Consider the following 26,483-nt stretch of genomic DNA (forward strand, 5'->3'; position numbering starts at 1 on the left):
TCCTCTCTACATTCAGTTGGCTAATTTCCTCACTTATTACCTTGTTCGACATTCTCCACTGTCCCATACTGAGCCAAAAGTCCATCCAAGACCTGAAAGAGAGAGCTTCAATGTCAGAATGGGAAAACAAGATTGTACTCACAAAAATGCTACAGTGCTCTCCCCAAGCAGATGAACTACAGCAAAACAAGGACAGGGACAGGACTAACACAATTAAATTGATGTGTCAAGTCTTCCATAAAAATGGTTGGAACTGAATAAATATGTGGGACTTTCATTTGCTTACTGGGTTCCAAGTAATCTGTCCCCTGACATGACACCAGCATTTCAGTCTCAGTAACTGTCAATCACATTCGTTATGAAGGTTGGGACCTATTTACTGCTCTTGAAATGAGAAGCAGAATCAAGTACAAGGCTCACTTTTTCTTGGAAGCTTTAAACATTCTTCCTTTGGTTTTCTCTAGGGATCTCCTTATTTTACAGAACAATGGGATGTGTATGTTTGACATTTTCCATAATAAAAAGGTTTTTTACAGTAATGAATATGTTGCCTCGCTGGTGTGGTCTAGTGGTTGAGTGTCAACCCAAGCACCAAGAGGTCACAGGTTCGATTTCCGGTCAGGACACGCCCCCAGTGGAGGGCGTGCAGGAGACAGCCAACTGCTGTTTCTCTCTCTCCCTCTCCCTTTCTCTCTATAATCAATAAAAACACATTTTTTAAAAAAAGTTTTAAAGTAATAAATATATTAGACCGAACATTATCTTTCCTTTATAGCTATTTTGATTTCATTTGGGTTGGGGAATAAAGTATCAGGCAGTTTGTTTTTAAGTAATGCAATAATGCCACTCCTCATATTCAATCTAATTTATTTATTATTAAATTTTTTTAATATTCACCTGAGGATATGTTTTCCACTGATTTTTTTAAGAGAAAGTGGGAGGGAGGGACATTACGGGGAGAGAGAGCAAGATACATTGATGCGAGAGAGACACAATGATTGGTTGCTTCCCACTTGCACCATGACCAGGGCCAGGAATCAAACCTGCAACCCTTCCATCCTCGGGCCGACACTCTAACCATTGAGCAAACCAGGCCAGGGCACTAAATTTTTTTACTGTTGACCCTGTACAGATGTCCTCCATTTGCCCCCCTTTGCCCACCTCCATCCAGTTCCCACCAGCCCTCCTCTGGCCTTCACCACTGCTGTCTGTGTCTAAGGGCTATGATGTATGTTCTTTGGCTACTCTTTTCACCTTCATTTATCCAGTCCCCACCCCTCCGACCTCTGTCAGTCTGTTCCATGTGTCCATTTATTTGAAGGTAGCAATCGTATAAGAAGTTTTACAATTCAGAAAATATATCTTAACTGTTATTCATAGCAGTTAATTCAAAATAAACAAAAAACCTGCTCAAACTAACAAAACTATTGGTTTTCCATGGATTTCCTCCCCACCCCCCACCCCCGCCAAAATAATAACTTAGAAAGGTAGAAATTTTTTACAAAATCATGAGATAAAAATCACAAACCATGCTTGGCTGGTGTGGCTCAGTGGTTGAGCGTCCACCCATGAACCAGGAGGTCATGGTTCAATTCCCGGTCCGGGCACATGCCCAAGCTGTGGGCTCAATCCCCAGTAGGGATGTGCAGGAGGCGGCCAATCAATGATTCTCTCTCATCACTGATGTTTCTACCCCTCTCTATCTCTCTCCCTTCCTCTCTCTGAAATCAATTTTAAAGAACATATTTATTTTAAAAAATCACAAACCAGGTATACATTTTGTTTTACAGTTTGTTGGTGCTTGAGAAGACAGAACCTGAGAGATCAAAGCACACATTCTGCATGATGAGAGGGACAGACACCACCCCAAACACATGGCAGATCGTGCACATTAGGGCACTGGGAAGGCGCGACAAGTCTGAGGACTCCGATTCCTAACTGTGAAAGGGAACTAAAAGAGGAACGAAAGCGAGAGGACAGTAAAAACGAAGTGACACTGGCTTACCTCCCACTGCAGGTGAGGAGGGATGTTTCTAATCTGAATTTTTCTGCTCCTGTAAAATAAAAGCACAGACTATACAACACTTTCTCCAGAGGCAAACCTAAATAAAAACAGGCTAAGACCATAATTTGAGTTCACTTTCCCACTGTGTTCACCGAGGCATCAGCAAGAGATTTCCACTGTGAATCACAACCATCGTGTTTTAAGGTTTTCAATTACTTGGGGGAGGGAGGGGATTTAAAAAAAAATAAAAAATCCAAGAAGTCAGAACAAGCTAAACAGTTTAAATGCAGATTTGCCTTTCCAATTTCCTACCAAAGTGGTTAGAACTGAAATTGCCATACAGGTTCTAATTATAGAATTATCACCTTCCTCCTCAAAATATATGGTCCTGCAAATGACCCTACCCCAAAGGGTACACAGGCTAAAACTTGATGGTTGAAATCACATATATAATATGCTTAAACAAGATCAGGTTTCATTTATCCCTTACCTAACAGTGCACCTCTTCTCTTTAAAAAAATTATTTTTATATAGATAATACCGCCATAATTCAAGGATTAGAATACTATACAAAGGTATAATAAAGTCTAACTCGCACTCACTCTCTGCCTCATCTTTTACAGAAATAAACATTTTTACTTGTTGCTTGTGTATCCTTTAGTTTATTTATGCAGATAACAGCAAATACAAAATTAATTCGTATTTTCCCTTTTCTTTCAGAAATATTTGCATGTTCTACACACTTGCTGTACCCCCCCCCCCCCAAACACACACACCCTCTCACCTAACAGTAATATACTGGAGATTTTTCTATGTTGGTAGATAGAGAGCATTCTCATTCTATTGTATAACCTGAATGCACTGAAGTGTATTTAACCCACCCTACTGGTGAATGTTTGGGCCTTCTCCTGCTTTTTTATTCAGAGGATTGTTTTCTTTTTCCAGGATATCCTGCTGGTCTGATAACCGAGTAATTTCGATGGTTTCTGGATTTTATTAAGCATTAAAATTAGATAGAAAAAAAGAATAGAAATATGAGAATAAGAATTTCTCTATCTTGTTAAAAAATATGTTTTTATTGATTTCAGAGAGGGAGAAAGATAGAAACATCAATGATAGGAGAGAATCATTGATCAGCTACCTCCGGCAGCCCCCCCCCCCCCCCCCCGTCCCCACTTTACTGGGGATTAAGCCCACAGAATTGAACCCATGACCTCCTGGTTCATAGGTCAACACTCAACCACTGAGCCATACTAATTTGGCTCTCCTGTCTTTTTTGCATGACTTGGTCACCATGCCCAAATTCCCTTTCATGGCCCTGTTACTGCCCCCTTCTCTATCTCTTTATTGTTAAACTAGGGGCCTGGTGCACAAAGATTCGTGCACGGGGGAGGGGAGGGGTCCCTCAGCTGGGCCTGCACCCTCTCCAATCTGGGAGCCCTCAGGGGAGCCCTCTCCAATCTGGGAGTTTCTGTCTGTCTTTGCAATCATACGAGCGAATTGTCTGAGACCCCAACCCAGTTTGGTTTGTTGCTCACAGAATAATAGAGGCTTTTTTCCCCCTTTGTTTCATTGGTGGAGATTTCCTGGAAGTTTTAGGATATCTTCCCTTTAATTTTTCCTAGACACTCTGATTTTATTTATGTCTCTCACCTTTGCTTTCCCTCCATCCCCACCACAACAGTAACTGGCTCCAGGCTCACTTTGCACTAGTGTCTAGGACAGTGATGGGCAACCTTTTGAGCTTGGTGTTTCAAACTTCGCCAAAAAACTGAGCATAACTCGGGTAGTGTGTCCCTTTGAGGAAAAAACATTATTTCGCGATATTTATAGTTTAAATAACATAAATGTTTCATCCTCAGCATGTGGCCGCCTCAGCGGCCACGTGTCATCAGAAATGGTACTGACACGTGTGTCAGAGGTTCCCATCACTGGTCTAGGAGATCCATCTGCCACCAGAACTACGATTCCCAGCATTCCTGGTGCTCCCCTCGCTCTGGGCTTCAGCTTCCAGTCCTGGGGCTGCCACCAGAACTACTATTCCCAGAATTCCTGGTGCTCCCCGTGCTCTTGGTTTTCCCTTTCTGCTCTGACTCTGTTCCACAGCCTCCCGCTCTACCAAGTCCTCCAAGCCGCCAGCTCTCCCTCTCTGCTCTCCATCTGGCGGCTTCCCCAAGCCGCTCCACTCTCCACCGGCTCTCCCGCTCTGCTCTCCGCCTGGCGCCTGTGTATGCAAATTAACCCATCTTTGTCAGGTTAATTTGCATACCCACTCCTGATTGGCTGGTGCGCGTGGCGGAGGTATGGTCAATTTACATGTTTCTCTTTTATTATATAGGCTAATTTAGCTGAGGAAATAAAACCATAGTTAATTGTTGAGAAATCTGTGATTTGCAGAACCATTTCACAAGTATTTTTAAAAAGGTAAAATGCCAGCTTGCATGTGGGGAAGATAATGCCATAGTTTTCGGGCATTCAATTCGCCAGGAGTCTGATCAGCCACCTTGGGAACTCTAACTTGTTATCCATCAAACTCAGACACCGTTATCCCTTCTGCTGGGGACCTGAGTAGAGAACAAAGTTAACATAAATTGTGGGAACCCAGCTCATAGAATCTCAAGGTGCATTTAAAAATTAGGCCAGCTAAGGCTTGTGGGATCCCCAGGTAAACTGCAATAGAAGCAACAGAGGAAGCAAGGAGATTCCTGTGAGAGAGTGGGATTCAATGAGATTCTCCTCAGCGAGGTCCCATTTGTTTCCATAGCAATTCTGAGCTCCATCAGATGACACAGGGAGGGAAACAGCACGGATTGTGCATTATCTGTAAGAGAGGCCAGTGTGCTGTCTTACTCCAAGGACTGTGGGAGCTGAAACCACCAGAGCTCCAGCCACACCCCTCCTCCCCTCCATGCTACAGCCGGATTCCCCTGCCTCCCATGCCCTCATTAGTATGTGTTTGAGGCACTTTATCTGTTACCCATTCCTCATTAGTTCTGAAAGTTCCCCTTAAAATGTCTGCACATTCTGTACAAGAGTCATTTTGTGCTAAATTGAACCAGGATCTAGGGCTCCTCAGGGAAGCAAATGAATAACTGGTGATGGCCAAATCCAACCTCTCTCTCACACACACAGAGGCAGGGCACAGGAAATGATTAAGAGTCAATAAAACAAACTGTTTAGTCACTTTGTTACAAAATTATTAAGAACAATTGTCTCTGCCTCTATGGAATCTAAAATAAATGTAGTCTAATAGGTGTTAGAAAACTAAATACTTTCAGCACAAAAACTGTTGAAAAGTAAACAAAGAGAAATTTTGGGTGGTTTTTTTTTTTTTTGGGGGGGGGGGTACGCATGATCAGAGTGAAGTCCTTATGAATATGAGCAGTGTTATAGGCCAAACCATAAAAGGATGAAATCAGACATTGTGGTGGCCCACTTTAAGAGTTGTTGTTGTTTTTTTAATATATTTTATTGATTTTTTACAGAGAGGAAGAGAGAGGGATAGAGAGTTAGAAACATCGATGAGAGAGAAGCATCCATCAGCTGCCTCCTGCACACCTCCTACTGGGGATGTGCCTGCAACCCAGGTACATGCCCTTGACCAGACTCGAACCTGGGACCTTTCAGTCCGCAGGCCGATGCTCTATCCACTGAGCCAAACCGGTCAGGCAAGAGTTTTTCTTTTTAATTATGGAATGCTTCATGAATTTGCGAGTCATCCTTGTGCAGGGATGGGTGTCTAGCTTTTCCCTCTCAGGGTCAACATCACAGTAGACTCTCAGACCAAAAACATCTCCTCCAGGAAGGGTGATTTGGAAACTTCACCATAGCGGCTCAGTCTTGGTTCCTCAAGAGAGTTTGCTTAACTAGGAATGCCCTTTAGGGAGGGTGACTAAGGGATTAACTGGTGAACACCTCCACAGGGTCAGGTCCCTGGCTGACAGGCTCTCCTTATCCATGGCTGGAAGCTGAGCGTACCTGCAGGCCTAATAAACCTTTGCTACATCACTGGCCCCAACCAGGGCTGTGCTGAACCTCCTGCAGCAAGACCCAGTTTGAGAACCCTCCCAAAACATGGATAGTTGAGTGGAGAAGGGTGAAGTACAGACAGGTAGACAGAGTCCTCAGAAGGCTAGGACATTCAGGTGTGCCTGAGTGCGAGCATGCATTTGGATTTGGAAAGGTGAGATGTAGAGAGGTAAGGCTGAGTCTTTGCGAGCCAAACATCTGCATGCCAGCGCGTAGCTTTTCAACATCTAACCGAGTAAGAACTGGAAGCATTTTCTGTAATGCTTGTTTCTGCTGTGATGAAGATTCCAGGTAGCAAAACCGAATTGTGCTTCTACAGAGGTGGTTAATGACCCTTAGAAGGGCTTCAACCCTGTAATTAACACTAACTAGGGTAGGAACAAATATTTTCACATCATAATTTGTGCATAAACACGATGCAATACAAGTTATAATCTGAGTATATAAATGCCTGCCTTGTGTGGCACACGGTAAATACACAATCAGCTCTGCAAAGGCAAAGGGAGCCCGGTGCCCCGTGACCAACAACTGTGCCATCCTTTCAGCATTTCCTCATTTTCAAATAATTGTTTTCTTTAGTTCTCCCAACAGCATCAAATCCGTCCGTTCCCTCCCTCCCTCCCTCCCTCCCTCCCTCCCTCCCTCCCTCCCTCCCTCCCTCCTTCCTTCCTTCCTTCCTTCCTTCCTTCCTTCCTTCCTTCCTTCCTTCCTGTGTCTTTTTCACTTTTTTTCCTCCTTAGCCCAAGTAGCATCTAGAACACAGCAGGTGCCCAGCAATCAGCAAATTCTCCAGGAGCCGTTGTTGCTGACAGCTGGCTTCTTTTTCCTGGCCCACTCCATCCCCTACTCTGTCTTCCAACTATAAGAACATGTGCTCATCGAAGACACTGACTGGTCGCCAACCAAGCCAGCTCCTTTCACTCCAGTTTGTGTTCATCGGCTCAGCACAACAGGCTGCTGCTGACTGGAAATCGCTGGGGGAGACATTTCCTGACACAGTGGGCACCACATTCACTTCCTGTGATGGGATTAGATACAATGACTCATGTGGAGGTGGTGTTTTGTTTTTTCCCCCTGAAGACAAGAAGTACAATGGCATGCACTGACTAACTGAAGAAATAGTTTCACAATTAAAAACTCAAGCCAGAAGCGGTGAGTCCTCAATGTTTGGGAACAAGTGATAAACAACAGCCTTGTACCTCTGAAAAGAAAGTACTATTTCCAGCCGTTATAAGACTTTGATCTTATTCGTCATAGTCAGGATGATGATCAAGGAAAATTAAATTCATCTCTAATATAGCCCTAAATCCCAGTGAACGGCAGGAGCGAGCCAGCTAAGCCACACCCCTCACACAGGAACTCCTCCCCGATGCCCAGGTAAACCAGCCAGCACTCACCTACTCTGATGACTGGGGTGGGGGTGAGGGGAATCCAAACCACCCCACACCCAAATGGTCTGACTGGAGGTTAAATATTGGACATTTTATCTGATTTTGAAGAACAAAATGATTTCTAAGGTTAGACTAAAAGCTTTTCCAAATTCATTTATCAAATGCTCACTAAATATCCTCCTATATAATAAAAGTATAATATGCAAATTGACCGAATGGTGGAACAACCAGTCGGCAGGGGGCAGGGCCGGCGAGCAGGCAGCGCCAGGCCAGAGGGCAGAGGGAGGGGACGGGGATTGGGGGGGGGGGGGGGGAGGGCAGCAGCAACCAGCGGCGGTGGAGGGGTGATGGGGGGCAGGGCCGCGCCGGCTGGCACCATCACAATCAGCTGCCTGGTTGCCTCCCACAGAGGGAGGCCGGCAGCAGCAGCAGCAGCGGTGGGGTGAGGGGGGGCGGCGCCTTCCCCTGATCGGCCCGGTCTTCTCCCGCAGAGGGAGGACACTGGCGGCGGTGGCAGCAGTGGGTTGATGGGTGCAGCACTGTCCCCTGATCGCCCGCCCAGTCGCTTCCCACAGAGGGAGGCCAGACTGCGGCTTAGGCCCACTCCCCCCTAAGCTGCCAGCAGGACATCCCCTGAGGACTCCTGGACTGTGAGAGGGTGCAGGCTGGGCTGAGGGACACTCCCCCAGTGCACGAATTTTCGTGCACCAGGCCTCTAGTCCTATATAATAAAAGCCTAATATGCTAAGTCGCCCATTCAACCAATCAGAGCATTATATGCTAATGATATGCTAAGGCCATTCAACTTCTCGCTATGACATGCACTGACCACCAGGGGGCAGACAGACTTCCGATCAACCAGTCGCTATGATGTGCACTGACCACCAGAGGGGCAGACGCTCCAACCAGTAGGTTAGCTTGCTGCTAGGATCCGGCAAATCGGGACTGAGCAAGACACGCCCTAAAGCCCTCCTGTGGTCCCTCCCCAGCTGGCCAACCTCCCACGTCCCTCCCCAGCCCCAATCATGCATTGGTGGGGTCCCTTGGCCTGGCCTGCACCCTCTCGCAATCCAGGCTGAGGGAACACCACCCCCCCCCCGCCCCCGAGTGTGTGAATTTCGTGCACCGGGCCTCTAGTATATAATAAAAGCCCAGCGACCGAATGGCGGAATGACCAGAACGAATGGTCAACCAGTCACTATGATGCACACTGACCACCAGGGGGCAGACACTCAATGCAGGAGCTGCCCCCTGGTGGTCAGTCCGCTACCACAGTGGGAGCGCTGCTTGGCTGACTAGGATGAGCGGCTGCTCCCGCTGCGAACCCTGGGCCGACGGGCAGGAACCCAGGCTACGATTGTCACCTCCTTGCCCCAGGCTCCTCCTCCTCACTCTCTGCCGCCTCCTCCAGACGCCCCAGGCCACACAGCACTGCCGCCAGGCTCGCAGAGCTGACCCTGGAGGCTGGGAGACGGGTTTGTGGCCACCGCGGGACTGAGGCCTACTCTGCTGCCTCTCAGTGCTATTGTCTCTGGGCCCGGCCCTGACCTGGTCCCCTGGAGAGGCAAGTGCTCCGGCTCCACGGAAGATGCCCGATCAGGGAGCAGCCACTCAGAGGGCGGGTCCACAGCCGCTCAGCTGACTGGGATGAGCAGCACTCCCACAGCGGGCCGATCCGTGCAGGCCACGCCCCCCACCAGTGCTCAAATCCCGTGCACCGGGCCTCTAGTCTATGATATGTCAAGCTCTTAGGTTCTGGGGTATAGTAGTGAACAAAATAAAAATGTCCTCACATTGCTTACAGTCTAGGAGTAAAGAGCAATAACAACAACAATTAACACTCACATAAGAGAATACTGACCTCAGCAACCCTTAGATCTCTCTACTTAATTTCAATAATAATAAAAAGAAGAATATACTTTAGAGTTGGTCCCTTGGTCTATTGAAATCTTCAAGGAACAGGGCGATCCCTGCTGTTTTCTAGCTTGTATTTTTAGGTTTTAGCTAGACATGGAACAAAATATCTTTTAACACCTATTTCTGCTCAGTAACCTTATAATGTAATGGCAGCTCTTAAGTAGCAACACTCAAGTCCTTGTTTCCAAGCGCATGGGAGTTAAAGCTGGGACAGGTATTTCTGTCTAACCGCAGTAAGACACCTGCTTTCTCACAGAGGGGTGTTGCTAAAGCTTTCCTCATCACCCAGGGTCTGTCCCTGGCACTTAACCCCCCGAGGTTTCCTCTGCTACCTGATGGGGTGCTCTGGAGAAAATAAAAAAGGCTATAACAAGAGTTGTTTTTCAAAATTGGGAGAGGGGTCAGAAAAGTAACTTCTCATACAATACCAATCTCTATATCTCTATATATAAAAGCCTAAGTGACCGTCAAGACCGAACGACTGGAACGACCAGTCGACTGGTCACTATGATGCTCACTGACCACCAGAGTGGGCAGACGCTCAACGCAGGAGCTGCCCCCTGGTGGTCAGTGCGCTCACACAGCGGGAGCGCTGCTCAGCCAGAAGCCGGGCTCACGGCAGGTGAGCGCAGCTGCGGCGGCAGCAGCAGCAGGTGCAGCGGGGCCAGGATGAGCGGTGACAGAGCTGCACCCGCCCCGGCTGGGGCTCCTCTCCAGCTGCCTGCCACTTCACCACTGCTACCTACATCCCTTGGGGAGATGTCGGACTGCCGGGTTTCGACCAGGCCTGTGAGATTGGGCCAGAAATCCAGCAGTCCGACATCCCCCGAGGGGTCTCGGATTGCAAGAGGGCGCAGGCCAGGCTAAGAGACCCCATCCATGCACCAGGCCTCTAATAAAAAATAAAAGTACTTCACAGGATACAAATTTAAAAAAAAATTAGTGAACATCTTTAATACCTCATAAGATGCTGATGAGTAAAAAAGAAAATTATTCCCTCTTAAAGCTAATGTTACATGATCTGACTGCAATGAAATTCACTTTGCAAACTCTTGAAAACAGGCAACTTTAAAAACAGATGAAAGAGGAAAATGGCATATAAATTATTCTTATTTGAAAAAGGATGCCGTCATCTGAATGAGGCTTCATCTTAAGATTCCTTTATATCAATTTTGAAATGAGGCAAATTAGTAGGGACATAACTCCAAAGATACACCTGTGATTTATAACCAATTTTGGGAGATTAGCCTTCCACAGAGGAAACGCTAGATTCCTGAGCTGTGTCCTTCCTGAGCGATGCCCACCCATCCTCTCCCTGCCCCTGCGCATCCCACTCTAACCTCGTGCCAGGCACCCAGGAGTCGCTCAGGACGCTGGATGAATGAACATGTGTATGTGACAGGGTTAACCTCTGGCGCTTCGACACGGAATTCCTTCCAGCTGCTGATTCACACTCTCTTCTGAGTTCCCTGTCTTACAAAGACAGGACACAGAGCCTCTGTCTCAGTTGGTTTCGGACTTTTCATCACTTCCTCTCAAGCCAGCACCAACAGCTGGGCAGGCACCAGCAGTACCCATCCATGGGAAGTGGCATAGGGGTGCAATACCTGACTTGCACAAACGTGAACCATCTACCTGGCTCAGCAGGTGACCACAAGAGGACATGCTACCACAGCTTCAGATTCCATCTCTTACCTCTTCCTTCCCTGGATGCAGCCCAGGGTAGCCTCCTACTTCAGGGACCCTGTTCCTTTCCCTGTATGGAGCCAGGTCCTCGGCAGCATAATTGAGGCAGAAGAGAATTGAGCAGGTGCCCTCCCCACAGCGGTTCAGAGCCCCAGCCTCCTGGGTATTGTGGTGAGCTTCTGTCCTCTCTCCTCATTAGTCCCTCATCAAACCCCAGGGAATTATGAAAAAGTACTCCAGTGCATCCTACAGATGAGGGCACTATGATTGTTTTGACAGAAGCACGGCACTCTCACATTCCCCTTGCATCGCTCATTCCCAGCTTTGGTGCCGCTGTGCTCAGGGGAGCTGGTACCTCGGTTTTCCTAGGATATGTGAATGAATCTGACTTCACATGATGAGTCACCAGAAGGCACTGCATGGAGCCAGCATTGAACCAGGAGAGAAGCTACTGCCGTTATACCAAAGCACCTGTGGATTCAGGCTAAGGACCTCTTTCAGGATAATTTCACAAGCTGAGAAGTAACAACTGACAAACTAAGGAACTAAATACTTCTTTAAGAGCACCTTGATTATTGTGCTTAATTCAGAATACTTTTGCTCTGTGGTGGGGGGCAGGATACAAAATTTTTAATATTCAAGCAAGATACTTGTGTAAATACAAACACCTTTATTTACTTACAAGCAAAAGCAGAAGGCCTTGATTTAGAGAACAATGACTTAAAAACATAAATTTATTCCCTGGATTTTCTTTTTTTTTATTTTTAAGATTCTTTACAGATATGACATTTTCATTTTAGCTTGTAGCCAAATGTTGTTGTTTTTTTACTAATAAATCTTTATTGTTCAGATTAGAGTTGTTCCTCTTTTTCTAGATAATAGAACACTTTATTGTTACCCAAGGCTACCATTATTTCAGCACGACAGAGAAACAGAGGGGGAGGAGCGTTGAGCAGGGAACTGGGGATCAGCCCTTGAACCACAGCAGTACCCCAGACAAGCTGTCATACCAACATTGGGCCATTCATTTAACCTCTCTGGTTAATACCTCAGGCATGAGGCAGTTGAGACAAGATGACAGACAGTTAGACAAGATTCTTTCCAAATCTAAGATTCACTTTATTTTGGCAGCAAAACAGAACTGTCACAGAGAGAAGGTAAGGAGCAGCAAGAAGTATCTCCATGACCTTAGGCTACAAATAGAGACTGAATTAAAAAAAAAAATCATCTCAACAAATCTTGCGTTTTCTTCAGGTCACAATTTTTAACAACCTAATAAATCAGTTAGATGGCAAAGTTCATAGTATTTTATAATTGGACTAGAGGCCTGGTGCACGAAATTCGTGCATGGGTAGGGTCCCTAGGCCTGGCCGGTGATCAGGGTTGATTGGGGCCTTCCAGCTGCCAGCCAGGGCCTTCCTTTGTTCCGCGCCGCCCCCTGGTGGTCAGCACATGTCATAGTGAGCAGTTGAACTCCTGGTCTCCCGGTCGAACTCCCGCGGGGACACTTTGCATATTAGCCTTTTATATATATAGATGGCTTACAATCCAAAAATAGTTTGTGACTTCACCTGTGTCACAACCCACCTCTACGGCCACCCTTGTCCCATTTCTGTCCTTTTCTATCTTATAGCAGAAAGCTTCATGTTTACACTTTCCCTACTGCCAAGGTTACTAAGGTATCTGGGTTTTGAAGGCATAATGTTATTTCATGAAATTTACTATGAAGGGATGGTATGACACAGCTAAGTAGGAGCGTGTCCATTTCGTATAGGTATGTATAGCTCTTGGCGTTTAACTGAATGAGGAGACTATAATGGCGCCAAGGAATTCCACTGATGTTGTAAACCAGAGGATCAAAGCTTATGTTTCTACTACAGAGAAACAGAGGTCTGGCCCATAAGTCATATGTTGGTTAATTAGTATTGTAGTGACACTCTACTTGCTATTGCAACTCTGATCTAAATAGCCCTGTAAAGACAGCATTCATGGTTTTAAAGCAAACACGCTGTAGCAGCAGGTGAGAGAAACAGAAGGCATGGCACATATCCTGGAAGAGCAGCAGTGTTCAGCTCTCAGGAAAACACCACTAGGTAAGTGTCCAAGCCCTTTGCAACTCCAATGGTCTATTCCAGTGGTCGCCAACCGGTGGTCCGTGTGCCACTGGTGATCCGTGAGGTCTGAAAGGTCGGCGACAGCTGGTCTAGGTAACTGTAAGAGACTTCAAAGGTGGAGGGATGGTGTGTGTGTGTGTGTGTGTGTGTGTGTGTGTGTGTGTGTGTGTGTGTGTGTTAGATATCAGGATGAAAAGTGTTTCTATTACGTGGAATTCTTCGTGATTTTTACAGAGTGATTCTGCAGATCTCAGCAAATCTGGACACATATCTACTACTCGACCGGTTACTTTAAAACAAATTAAATTGTTTTAGATATAAGTAATACATATTCTTTGAACAACATTCAAAAGGTACCAAAATAGAAAAATATATAGTAGAAAAATTCACCCTTCTATACCTATCCTTCAGCCCTCCAATTCTTGATACCAGGTTTTTTTTTATCATTCCTGAGTATTCTATACAAAAACATGTAAACATTTCCCCTCCCTGCCAATATAACTGTTAATGCTCCGTATATGCTTTTCACTTGGAGATTGTTTCATACCCATACACAAAGAGCTGTACTATTCTTTTTTAAAAAATATATATTTTATTGATATTTTTACAGAGAGGAAGGGAGAGGGATAGAGAGCCAGAAACATCAATCAGCTGCCTCCTGCACACCTCCCACTGGGAATGTGCCCACAATCAAGGTACATGCCCTTGACCGGAATCGAACCTGGGACCCTTCAGTCCGCAGGCCGACGCTCCATCCACTGAGTCAAACCAGCCAGGGCTGTACTATTCTTTTTGACAGCTGTATAATAGTTTTATGAATGAACCATAATTAATCTAACTGGTCTCTTACTGATGGGCATACGACGTTTCTAATCTTCAGCTATTGCCAGAAAACCAAAACTGCGGTAATAAATGTCTGTCTATCTATCTAGTTTTGCACATGTGTATGTGTATATCGGAAGATAAGCTCTTAGAAGTGGTATCACTTGGTCAGAGGACTCTACATTTGTAATGTTAACATACAAATACAGTGTTGTTTCCCCACACATCTGAAAACCCAAGTTATCAAATTTTGATTTCTGCCTGTTCACAGGTGCAAAATACTGTCTTATTTGCATTTTAATTATGAATGAGGTTGATGATTTTCCGTATGTCAAAGAACGTCAACCACCCTGTAAAACTCTGCAGAATTTTTATTCAGTATCCTCGCAGCTGACTCCCGGTTTGATTAACTTTCTTCATTTCATGTATCTGACAAACCCTACTGAGCATTCACGATGCCGGACACCAGAGAGATGGGTGAAAAGTGCATTCCTCGCCGCGAGGAGCTCGCATTCTGAACACCGCCAAGCAAGCAGTCAGTCCCCCCACCCCACCCCACCCCACCCCCGTGCCACACCTCTGACACAGGCCTGCGCCCTGCCTGAGCGTAGCCGGGAGGCTACACAGACAGGAAACCTGGCAGGGCCCCCAGGGACGGCGGTGCCTCAGCTGAGTCCTGAGCAGCAGGCTGCAGAGTGGGCCCAGGGCACAAAGGTAAGGGTTGCAAGTTTAGAGGGGTCCAGAGGGTACTTCTGCGTCAGGGGATGAGGTGCACAGAGGCAGGGAGGCCAGGCACCAGGTCTGAGAGCAGGCGGGAGAGGCTGGCGGGGGCGAGGTTAGGAAAGGCTTCCCGTCCCCTCAGCTGAACCGTGAAGGTGAGAACCTACCTTTCCCAGACCCAGGAAGGAATCATGAAGCCCAGAGAACACCGGGCGAAACACTGAAAATCACACAAACACAGCCCCAGCACTCACTTCCTTTTCCAAAGCCGTTTTCCTCTACTGACTTCCCTCCTCAGAGAAGAGAGCCTTGTGGCTCTGAAAATGCGGGTGCAAGCACAGTTCTACCCATTCCTGTGGCTGTGTGCACCCCACCACCGGGGCAGTCCACGATAATTCCTCACCTTCCTCTGGCACGGGGCTGCCAGGCACGCTTAGCCAACAAATTAAGTGCCTCTTTATCTTAAAATGAAACCATCTCATCAGCTACCATTACAATACTCCTCCGTCCCCGGCCTGCAGCAGTGTTTTGGGTGAGTGGAAGATGACTGAATGACGAGGATTCATTGTTTAAAACCATTACACTAAAACCTGAATAATGCCTCCATCCAAGTAATGCCCTATTTACTTACTGCAATAATGATTCCTCTGCCCAACATATTTTTGGAATTCTTTTATTGATATTTTCTGCCACGTCTACCCAAAAACATGGATGTAACTGCTTTGCCTTTGGTCTGTAGTGCTATCTTATAAATATGCTCTGTGCTGCCAAAGAATATGCCTCTTTTCCTTCTTCTTCCTCTTTCTATATGCAACAGAAACCAAACCAAACCAAACTCGCCTATGCCTCGGCTAACAGCAAAGAGCACCGCTCTCTGGGGAGGCAGCTGCTTTATTTGGCTCCTTTCATGCCAGGGCTGCTGGTTGGCCACAATGCCCACGTCACCAACCTCTTGTCATAAAGAGTCACCCCCACTTCCCCTCGGGGAGGTTTAAGAGGTGCAGTCCCAGGGAGAATAATATAATACCCTTGGCTGTCTCGAGCTCCCTGTTCCGGTCAGGAGAGGGTATTTCCTCAGGGCCATGCTGGGGCATGGGGAAGCCAATCACATCAGTGATCATCCAAATGGGGTCAGGGGGCACTCTCTGTTTCCAGGTCGTGTCTGGTTAACATCAGTTGTCAGGATGAAAATTTCACGTTAACTGGGGGAAGGCTGCCTAGCTTGGCAGGGTCAGTGCTCTCACAGCCCCTCGCTAGTGCCATGTTTGTTGCATTTATCACAACCCTCTGTTTACATCTCTGCTGCCCAGCCAGGCTCTGCAATCCGGGGATTTGTTCATCCCACCATCTAGCACTGCATGAGCAAGGGATGACTATACACAACAGACTGCACGTGTGGCTGCCTTTTAAGCCCATATAATCAGGCCAGGGTATCTGAGTTCAACCCACTGTGGTCAGGCCAGGTTATCTGAATGAAAAGGGACCCCCCCCCCCACCCCCGTCTCTCTCTGACCAGGCTCCCTGCAGCCCTTTGATGGCTGTAGAGCTCTGAGAGAAAGCTCACTGCCCAGGTTGGAATAACACCACGCAGCCGATTGGGAGGTCATGGGCAGAAAGTCAGACGAGGCATCAGAACTGTGGGCGTGGGGCCACCACTCGGATATGTGACTGTGGCAGGTTACTTCATTTCTCTGGGCCAGATGGTCTTTTTCTACAATCCTCCTCGGGGTCAAGAATTCTCCAGTCCTGCTGGCTACCTTCCCTCAAGGACAGAGTAGATGCCTCTTCCTCCTACAGAAATGTGTACAAGCTCTAGCCGGTTTGGTTCAGTGGATAGAGTGTTGGCCTGTGGACTGAAGGGTCCCGAGTTCGATTCTGGTCAAGGGCACATGCCCAGGTTGAGGGCTTGATGTTCAGTGGGGGGTGTGCAGGAGGCAACCAATCAATGATTCTCTCTCATCATTGATGTTTCTCTCTCCCTCTCCCTTCCTCTCTGAAATCAATAAAAGTTTTTAAAAAAGAAAAAGAAGAAAAGAAATGTGTACAAGAACTAAGTTGGCCAGGCAAAGGAAACCTCTGAAGAAAGACCTGTGCTATGAGTGGTTTATTCTGATAATAGAATCAGAGACATTTTAGAAATCTTCTTTCAATGACATTGATAGACAGACAGATAGACTTTAATCTGTGAGCCAAGAAAAATGGTTTGTAAAGGCTAGAAGAAAAGAACCCTGTGGCTAAGAATCTGTAAAAACATTTTACACAAAAGTTCTAAGGGAAAGACTGAATCGGCGGGATCACAGGAGGTGGAGCCAGAGCTTCGAAACTTTGAGACAGCAGAGAATTAACCAGCTAAAGGGCAAATAGTGCCGAATGTGACTACAGGAGGTGACACATGACCCCAACAGCACCTGGAGGCACTAGAGGTCAAAGAGACCATTTATGCCCCAGGCCTATACCAATGGAACAGCCTAGTGCTTTCCAGATGGGAAGCAGGGACCACCAAGATTCATTAGAATTTATAAAGTAACAAGCCCTGGTCTTGGGCGGCAGAGAGGGAGAGAAATGAGAATGAACAGGAGTGACATTTGCCATTCCCTTCACGAACAGTTTTGCACAAGCTGCAAGCGCAAAGGGGTGATATGGCTAGAAGCCCAACACCACAGTCTGCCACACAGGACCTCGGTCCAGAAGGCGAGGAAGACAGGACACCAAATCCTACCACCCAAGGTACTGCCAATGATCAACTGGTGCAGACTTGACTATTAAAAAGCACTTCACACACTTCATCTCACTGATTCTCACACTGGTCAACAGCCAGAAGAGCATTTAAGTAACTTGCCCCAGGTCTTTCAGCTGTGAGACGATCATAGAAATTCATAGACCAATGACAGAAGTCTCACGGATACTATTGTAAAGACACTGTGAATCTGCAGGATTCCAAGGACAACAGTGCCCACGCAAGGGGTGGGCACTGTGCCGAGTGCTTCACCAGCACCATTTCCGGCGTCTACAACAGCCCCACACTAGCATCCAGGCTGGCCCAGGCACTCAATACCAGGCTCCGACTCGCTGCATGAACGAAGGGGGTTAAGTTCCCACTTTGCAGTTGGGGAATCTAAGGTGAAGCCAGGGATATGAACACAGATCTGTCTCACACGCAAATCGCTAGTCCTTTCATTCTGGTGGCGCTTTTAAGGTGGGACAAGAGACAGCGTTCCATGTAATGACTGCAGGAGGTGAGCAAATACAGCAATTTTTTTTAAAAAAAGCACCACATTTATTTTCTAATATGACTTTTTATACCAAGAAATAGGATCAGTTTGGGACCTGACAGTCTTCAATGACCTCTGCAATACTAATTTTCCTCCCTCTTTTAAAGAAAAGGTGTTAGCTCTTCAATAAATGGTGTTAGGAAAATTGGATACATGCAAAAAAATGAAACTAGACCACCAACTTACACCATACACAAAAATAAACTCAAAATGGATAAAGGACTTAAACATAAGACGGGAAACCATAAAAATACTAGAGGAATCCACAGGCAGCAATCTCAGACATATGCCGAAGCAATTTCTTCACTGACACTGCTCCTAGGGCAATGGAAACTAAAAAGAAAATAAACAAATGGGACTACATCAAAATAAAAAGCTTTTTCACAGATAAAAGAAACCATCAACAAAACAACAAGAAAGCCCACTGCATGGGAGAACGTATCTGTCAATGTTATCACCGATAAGGGTTTAATCTCCAACATTTACATGGAACTCATACAACATAACAAAAGGAAGATAAATGATCCCATCAAAAAATGGGCAAAGGACCTAAATAGATACTTTTAGAAAGAAGACAGAAGGAAGGCCAAGAGACATATGAAAACATGCTCAAAGTCACTAATTATCCCGAGAGATGCAAATCAAAACAACAATGCGGTACCATCTCACACCTGTCAGAATGGCTATCATCAACAAATCAACAAACGACAAGTGCTGGCGAGGATGCGGAGAAAAAGGAACCCTCGTGCACTGCTGGTGGGAATGCAGAATGGTGCAGCCACTGTGAAGAACAGTATGGAGCTTACTCAAAAAACTAAAAATAGAACTCCCATTTGACCCAGTGATCCCACTTCTAGAAATATATCCCAAGAAACTAGAAACACCAATCAGAAAGGATATATGCACCCCTATGTTCATAGCAGCACAATTCACCATAGCTAAGATTTGGAAACAGCCTAAGTGCCCATCAGCAGATGAGTGGATTAAAAAACTGTGGTAGCCGTAACCGGTTTGGCTCAGTGGATAGAACGTCGGCCTGCAGACTGAAGGGTCCCAGGTTCGATTCTGGTCAAGGGCATGTACCTTGGTTGCGGGTACATCCCCAGTAGGGGGTGTGCAGGAGGCAGCTGATCAATGTTTCTCTCTCATCGATGTTTCTAACTCTCTATCCCTCTCCCTTCCTCTCTGTAAAAAAAATCAATAAAATATATTTTAAAAATAAAAAAAAACTGTGGTACATCTATAGAATGGAATACTATGCTGCAGTAATAAAGAACGAATTCTTACCATTTGCAACAGCATGGATGGAACTGGAGAGCATTATGCTAAGTGAAATAAGCCAGTCAGAGAAAGATAAATATTACATGATCTCACTCATTTATGGAATATAATGAAAAACATAAACTGATGAACAAAAACAGATCCAGAGACAGAGAAACATTAATCAGACCATCAAACCTCAGAGGGAAGGTAGGGGAGAGTAAGGGTAAGGGGGAGAGATCAACCAAAGGACTTGTATGCATGCATATAAGCCTAACCAGTAGACACAGACAACAGGGGGGTGAAGGCATGAATGGGGGGGGGGGATGGAGGGAGTAATGGGGGAATAAGGACACATATGTAACACCTTAATCAATAAAGAAATTTTTTTAAATTTCTTTATTGATTAAGGTATCACATATTTGTCCTCGTCCCCCCATTCCCATCCCACACCCCTCCCCACACATGCCCCCACCCCCCTGTTGTCCTTAACCGCTGGTTAGGCTCATATGCTTGCACACAAGTCCTTTGGTTGATCTCCCCCTTTACCTCCACCCTTCCCTACCCTCCCCCTGAGGCCCGACAGTCTGATCCATGCCTCCTTGCTTCTGGGTCTGTTCTTGTTCATCAGTCTATGTTGTTCATTATTTCCCCTAATAAAGAAATTTTTAAAAAAAGAAAGAAAAGGTGTTAGGCTTGGAGTCTTCCAAGTAGCAACAGTAACTCGAATTTAACAACACTTTGTTTTCAGTATATTTTATTTTTATGGTTACTTTCTATTTATTGCAAATGGTACTGGTTTTCCATTTATATAAACGATATATAGCTTCCTTTAAAGTACTGGTTGAGGTTGGTAGAGGGGGATCATTTTTTTTTAATTTCTTTATTGATTAAGGTATCACATATTTGTCCTCATGCCCCCATTCCCATCCCACACCCCTCCCCACACATGCCCCCACCCCCCTGTTGTCCCCAACCGCTGGTTAGGCGCATATGCCTGCACACAAGTCCTTTGGTTGATCTGAGGGGGATCATTTTTAAAAGGAGAGCAGGAAGTAGCTGACAGTGCCAGTAGTAGAGATATGGCAGAAAACAGGAAAGCAGGACACAGAGGGCTGCAGTGCAGAAATGCTGCTCTGTGACGCTGGCCTTCAGAACACCGTGCTCCTGCCTGGTTGTGAACTGTGCTCCTTGATGGGTGAGCAAATGGGGCAAATAATGTCCCCTGGGACCCTCACATGGGAGGCTGCAAGGTCCCCAGCATGAGCCCCTGCCTGGGCCACACTGATGAACATCATATAGTCAGGCTGACCGTCAGGTGAACAGGTGTAGATATCAGCAGGTGTTTGACTTGGTGGGTTCAGCAAACTATGGCCCATGGGCTACATCCAGCCCAAAGCCCATTTTTGCAAATAAAGTTTTATTGAAGCACGCATTTGTTTACATATTGTCTATAGCCGCTTTCCACTACAATGGTAGAGCTGAGTCGTTGTGACAGAGGCCATAGCGGCCACAAAGCCTAATGTAATTACTAACGGACCCTTAACAAACAAAAATGCTGACGCGTGCACTAAGGAGGGCAGGCATTGAATTGAGAAGTTCGGGGCCAAGGGAGGGTATGAGTGTAGTTCAAGGGCCAGAGCAATAACTTTGCCAGAAACTGCGTCAGATACTCCCTCCTCGAACGGGCAGATGGACAGAAATAAGTCTGGGTGGAAAGCTGGCCCGTAGGAGCAAAGCCATGGCCAGAACTTGAGACGCAAGGAAGATGAACAAGGGGTAGGGGGGACACCAGAGACACGGGTCTTGCATCTTTAGAGTCAGGAACTACCCCTTGGGTGGGCTATGCTGGGGCTCCAGGGCCTGCCCAAGGAGCTGCCCTTCGCGGTTCAAAGGAGTCACGTCCTTGAGAAGTCAGGGATCCCAGTCACGGCTCCGGGTGGTGTTCAGTGGAGACCATGACAGGATTATGATGGTCAGAGATGAGCTTGGGCTGGGAGAAGAGAGAACAGACTGTGTTTGGGCAAAGGCAAAGAGGGCACATCTCCTGGGGAGACAGATGAATGCTAACTCTAGAGGACTGCAGAGGCCTTATGATTTATGTCCATTGTGAGGAGTGGGCACTAACGCAGCAGGCATGGGGGATCTTTGCAGGCCTTTGGGCAGGGCGGTCATTGCTAATTCCAGGTATCTGTGAGGCAGAGAGAGTGGGCTGTGACAGAACTGTAAGACACCACCTATCTTTGACTAACAACAGTATTAAAGACCAAAGAGGGTTGTCACTAGCAGTGAGAGAATCTGCTATGGTCACAGGCTCAAAACCACTGGCTCTTCTTTCACGTGCTTCCTTGCATCTGCATGGACATCTCTATGAGCTAAATAAGCAGAAAAAAAAAAAAGGCCGTGATGACCTTGAAGTGGCTAGGAGTGTTGACTGGGGAGTGAAGGTTGGGAGCACAAAGGAATGAGCCTTGATAGAGACAAACTCAAATGAGAGAAGCCAGCTGTCCTGGATCCAAGGACCAACAATACATCCTTAAACCTGGGGCGGGGTCGAGGAGGGGATGATTTGTGGGTTTTGCCAAGTTCCATGGTGTGAATACTGTCACCATAGCTAACTTAAAGTGACTAATGTGAAGTCACCCAACAGAAGTTGGGGAGCGATGCCCACAGTTGGCCCTGGTGAGGAGCTAGCCTCCCCCAGCAAACCCCTGGGAGTCCAGCACGCTGCTCCCAGCAGCTCTCACCCAGCTGAGGTGACAGGACACTGACAGGTCGCTCAGGAGTTGTGCCACTGTGGCCACTCCAGCCACGCAGTTATGCAGAGACGGGGCTCTGACGGCTGGCGTTCTCAAAGGCTTTGCAGAACCTGCTTCAGATCACAGAGGAACTTTATTCTGCAGGTCAGGACACTGAGGCCCGGGGCTTCAGCAATGCTCACCTGGGGCTACCTGGCCAGGCTCTGCGTGGTCAGAAACAAACTCCGGAACGAAACAAGTAGTGACTGTGAAGCATCCATGTTATATAAAAACTGCTGTTTGAAATTTTAACCCTGCTATTTTGTCTTCTGTAACTCCCGAGAGGCCATAAAACTTCCCCAGACGAAGTTATCAGTGCTGGCACCAGGCCAAGCCTTTAGTTGAGGTCTCAAAGCCCCAGCACATAGGGCTCTTTAAGAACTGGCAAAGGGGACTGGGAACACCCCATATTTGGGAGACAAAGAAGGTAAAAACATATACATAGGGAAGGTTCCTCCATGCTGGGGCCGGAATTTGAAATACAGTTTCTCTCGGCCCGCGCGTAATAATAGAGTGTAATTCCATCTCTCTAAGCATCGCCTGGTTCTTCTCCGGTCTTCGGTAACAACTGCACAAGTACTAGTGAGTAGGCAGTCCACAGATGGCTGAGCCACATCGAAGGTCACTCCAAGGGGAGCTTCCAGGCCCCAGGGACACCTGGACGCTCTGTGTGCATGTGGACTTGCGTGTGAATTTCACCAGTTGATGTCACCAGTGAAAGGCGAAGCTCATACTCTCTTCTCCTTGCAAGTGGGAGAAGAGATTAATTTCATTTCTATGGTTAAAACTTTAAACTCTGCTACCTCCTCACCTCAGCAAATGAATTACAAGTTTTACCAGAAATCAATTCTTTCTCTAAACACTGCACTTTCATGCTGGTTTCCTCCAGGCTAATAAAATGCTGTGTATCTATCTATCTAGACCTCACTCAGGTCTCTCCCATGCCTCTCTTCCTCTCCCTTTTTGCCCACTCCTCCCCTTTCACTTGCATCCGAAAGGACATGAACACCATCTAGTAGTGGGTCCCCTCTGTCATCAGGACCAGCAGACTCTGGGGGAAATTCGTCCATGTCAGCATTCTTCCGGACTCTTCCTGCTTACGGAGAACGCTCCTCTGGCAAGTCAGGGCAGCCTTTTGGCCTGCTTGTGGGGTGCCTTTCTCCTGGGTGGCGGACAGATCATGCCTCCTATTTACCCAACTAGCCAGCTTGCTTGGCGGCCCTTAGAAACTTCCAGGCACAGTGTCTGCTGATCCCCATTTTGCAGGGGATGAGACTGAGGCACAAGAGGAAGAGATCGCTGTCAGGACACGCCACAGGAGTGAGATGTGAAGTAAGGGTGATGCCGCTTCCAGGGTTATTTTAAAAAACCAAAGGAGAGACTGCAACAAGAACTGCATCGTACTCAACAGAGCACTGCCTCCCTTCCCCAGCCAACTGCGAAATGAGGGGCAACACTGGCAGGTTTACATTTTCCACATTATGTCGCTCTGCTGTCTGGAGGAGGCAGAGCGAGCTTGGAAGTAGGTGGCACAGTGGAAGGTGAAAATAGGGAAGTGAGAGGCCTGTGGGACCCACCCTGGGATCACCAAACTAAGAATAAACAGACTGATCAAGGCCGCACAGACTCCAGGAAATGACCCTCCACTCTGGTCACACACAGCGCACTGGAGGACTGTGAGGACGCCTCACATCAGGGCTGGCGGGCACTGAACCGAGGCCTGATAAGGCCTGATGCTGTTATGTGTGTAAATATAGGTAAAGGTGTACACACATATACACACAGATCTATACACAGACTTTACACAGAAATATATGCAGTAGATACTAATACCTATGAGTTTCAGTTACCCATGGTCAACTGCGATCCAAAAACATTAAATGGAAAATTGCAGAGATAAACAATTCATAAGTTTTAAATTGTGTGCCCTTCTGAGTAGTGTGATGAGATCTCATACCATCCTGCTGTCCCGTCCAGTGCGTGAATCAGCCTCTGTCCGGCACATCCACGCTACCCACCCTCAGTCACTCAGTAGTGTCTCGGTTATCAGATTGACTCTCGTGGCATCACAGCGCTTGTGTTCAGGCACCCTTAGTTTACTTACTAATGGCCCCAAAGCACAGGGTAGTGACGCCGGCAATTCAGATACACCAAAGAGAAGCCATCAAGGTGAGTACAGTATGATAAGATTTTGAGGAGAGACTATCTATATATATAGAAGCCTAAGCAACTGGCTGACCGGCCGACCGGCTGTCTGACAGCTATGACGCACACTGACCACCAGGGAGCAGATGCTCAACATAGGAGCGGAAACCACAGACATGGAACAGACTGATGAATCTCAGAGGGAAGGGGGGCAGGGGGGAGGGCGGGAAGAGATTAACCAAAGATCTTATATGCATACTAGAGGCCTGGTGCACAGATTCGTGCACCAGTGGGGTCCCTCGGCCTGGCCTGCGCACTCTCGCAATCTGGGACCCCTCGGGGGATGTCGGAGAGCCGGTTTCGGACCAATCCCTGCAGGCCACGTGCACCGGGTCCCTAGTATTCAGGTAAGTTTTATTATAGCATATTGTTATAATTGTCCTATCTTATTAATTATTGTTGTTAATCTCTTACTGTGCCTAATTTATAAATTAAACTTTACCATAGGTGTCTATATATAGGAAAAAAACTATAGCACATACTGTATATGGTTTGGTATTATCTATGGTTTCAGGAATCTTAGAACACATCCCCTATGGATAAGGAGGGACTACTATACATTTATAGACAAATTATCTACACTAATAAAAGAGTAAGATGCAAACTGATCGTACTTTCACGACACCCACCAGCCAATCAGGAGTGAGTATGCAAATTAACCCAACGAAGATGGTGGGTTAATTTGCATACGCAGGCACCAAGCGGCCAGGGGCAGGGCAGGACTCTTGCGTCGTCGCCATGGTGTTCCACACCGCCCCAGCCGCTCCAGGCCTCTGGGCAGCGTGGGAAGGCAAAAAGGCGGCTCCGGCCCGGAGCCAAAAGGCGGCTCTGGCTGGAGCACAGGCAGTGCTGGCAACCAGGCTAAGGAAGGCCCATTCTTGCATGAATCTTTGTGCATCGGGCCTCTAGTTATATATAATTATGTAATCGTAACTGAGTTATAAGAATCTACTATGTTAGGGTGTTTTCAATACCAGACTATTATGATAAAGGAAAACTGTTAGCCATAAAAACACTGTTTTCTCTTGTCCCCAAAGGGATATGTCCTTTGTCTTGCTTTTGCTAATTAAGAGTTGGACATTGTTTAAATGTTTCTCGTTGGCTAAACTGGAGAGAAGACAATAAAATCAACAGATACTTACAAGCCTTAAGAATCAGGATCCAAGGGGAAAGGGTTTGTGGTTACGATTCCATCAAATCTAGACAACCACAGCCCCCAGGTGCCTCATCTAAACCCTCAGAATTATTAGATTAGATGAGAACGCACAGTCTTTTTTTTTTATGCAGACGCACATTAACAGCTGATAACTGTAGATTCTATATTTTGAAAATCAAATGTATTTTAATAAACACTGCCTTCAAAGTATGTATTGTATATTTTTATTTTTATTGAGAGAGAGGGAGAGAGGGGAAGGGACATCAATGAGAGAGAGAAACATTGATCAGCTGCCACCCATACACACCCCAACCGGGGACCAAACTCCCAACCTGGGCATGTGCCCTGACTGGGAATCGACCCAGCAACCTTTTGATGCACAGGACAACACTCAACCAACTGAGCCACACCTGCTAGGGCTAGAACTAAGTCTTTTAACACAGTGCCTGGAAAAGTGTTCTGTGATAGGTACTCTAGAGTTCCATTTGAAAGGTAAGAACCCAGCCACCACGCTGTGAGGAAGCACAAGCAGCCACAGGGGGAGACCACTGTTCCTGTGTCAGCTCCAGCTGAGGGCTCAGGCACCAGCAATGGATCGGATCGCTAAAGATATGAGCAAGTGAGCCCTCAGATGTCAAGCCGCCCCAGCCTTTGAATCGTCCCCGAGAGGCTGCAGACATCGTAGAGCAGGGACAAGCTGACGCACTGTGCTTTCCAAGTTCCCGACCCAGAGAAGCGATTGGGAGTCCCGAATCTGGTGGTAGTGCTATGTCACACAGTTTGGGTTTGTTGCACAGCCAACAGATAATCACTACAATTGTTTTAAGGCAAGAGAGAGCACGGACAAACTTGAGAGTGGCGAGAAGGCAAGGTCAAGGCTTCCGGATAGAAGGCTAACCTGACTGCAGTGGGCGGAGCCTGTGGCAGAGGGACCCAGCAGGAAAGCCCTGATATAACAGGGCAGCTCTGTGTGATACAAACCTGAAGTGGGGTGGGCTGGCACAAAAGGGTGCTTAGGGGGACACATGAGATGCAGGGGTTGAGGAAAAGAGAGTTCAAATGACCCCAAGGTTTGAACTAACGGTGGAGCCCCTGACGAAATGCAGTT

The 26,483-nt window shown here is 46.8% G+C and overlaps 1 protein-coding gene across 2 annotated transcripts in view; it reads right to left on the reverse strand.

The window, feature by feature from the left end:
* IGF2BP2 (insulin like growth factor 2 mRNA binding protein 2) overlaps window positions 1-26,483 on the reverse strand; it is a 148,630-nt gene that overhangs the window by 36,166 nt on the left and 85,981 nt on the right. For both annotated transcript variants that reach the window (XM_079764574.1, XM_079764573.1), the window contains exons 3-4: window positions 2,006-2,054; window positions 41-92 (exon numbers count right to left, since the gene is read on the reverse strand). In XM_079764574.1, the coding sequence (XP_079620700.1) occupies window positions 41-92; window positions 2,006-2,054 (101 nt within the window). The remainder of the gene's footprint in view (window positions 1-40; window positions 93-2,005; window positions 2,055-26,483) is intronic.

This window comes from Cnephaeus nilssonii (genome assembly GCF_951640355.1).
Source record: "Cnephaeus nilssonii genome assembly, chromosome: 3".
NCBI classification, from domain to species: domain Eukaryota; kingdom Metazoa; phylum Chordata; class Mammalia; order Chiroptera; family Vespertilionidae; genus Cnephaeus; species Cnephaeus nilssonii.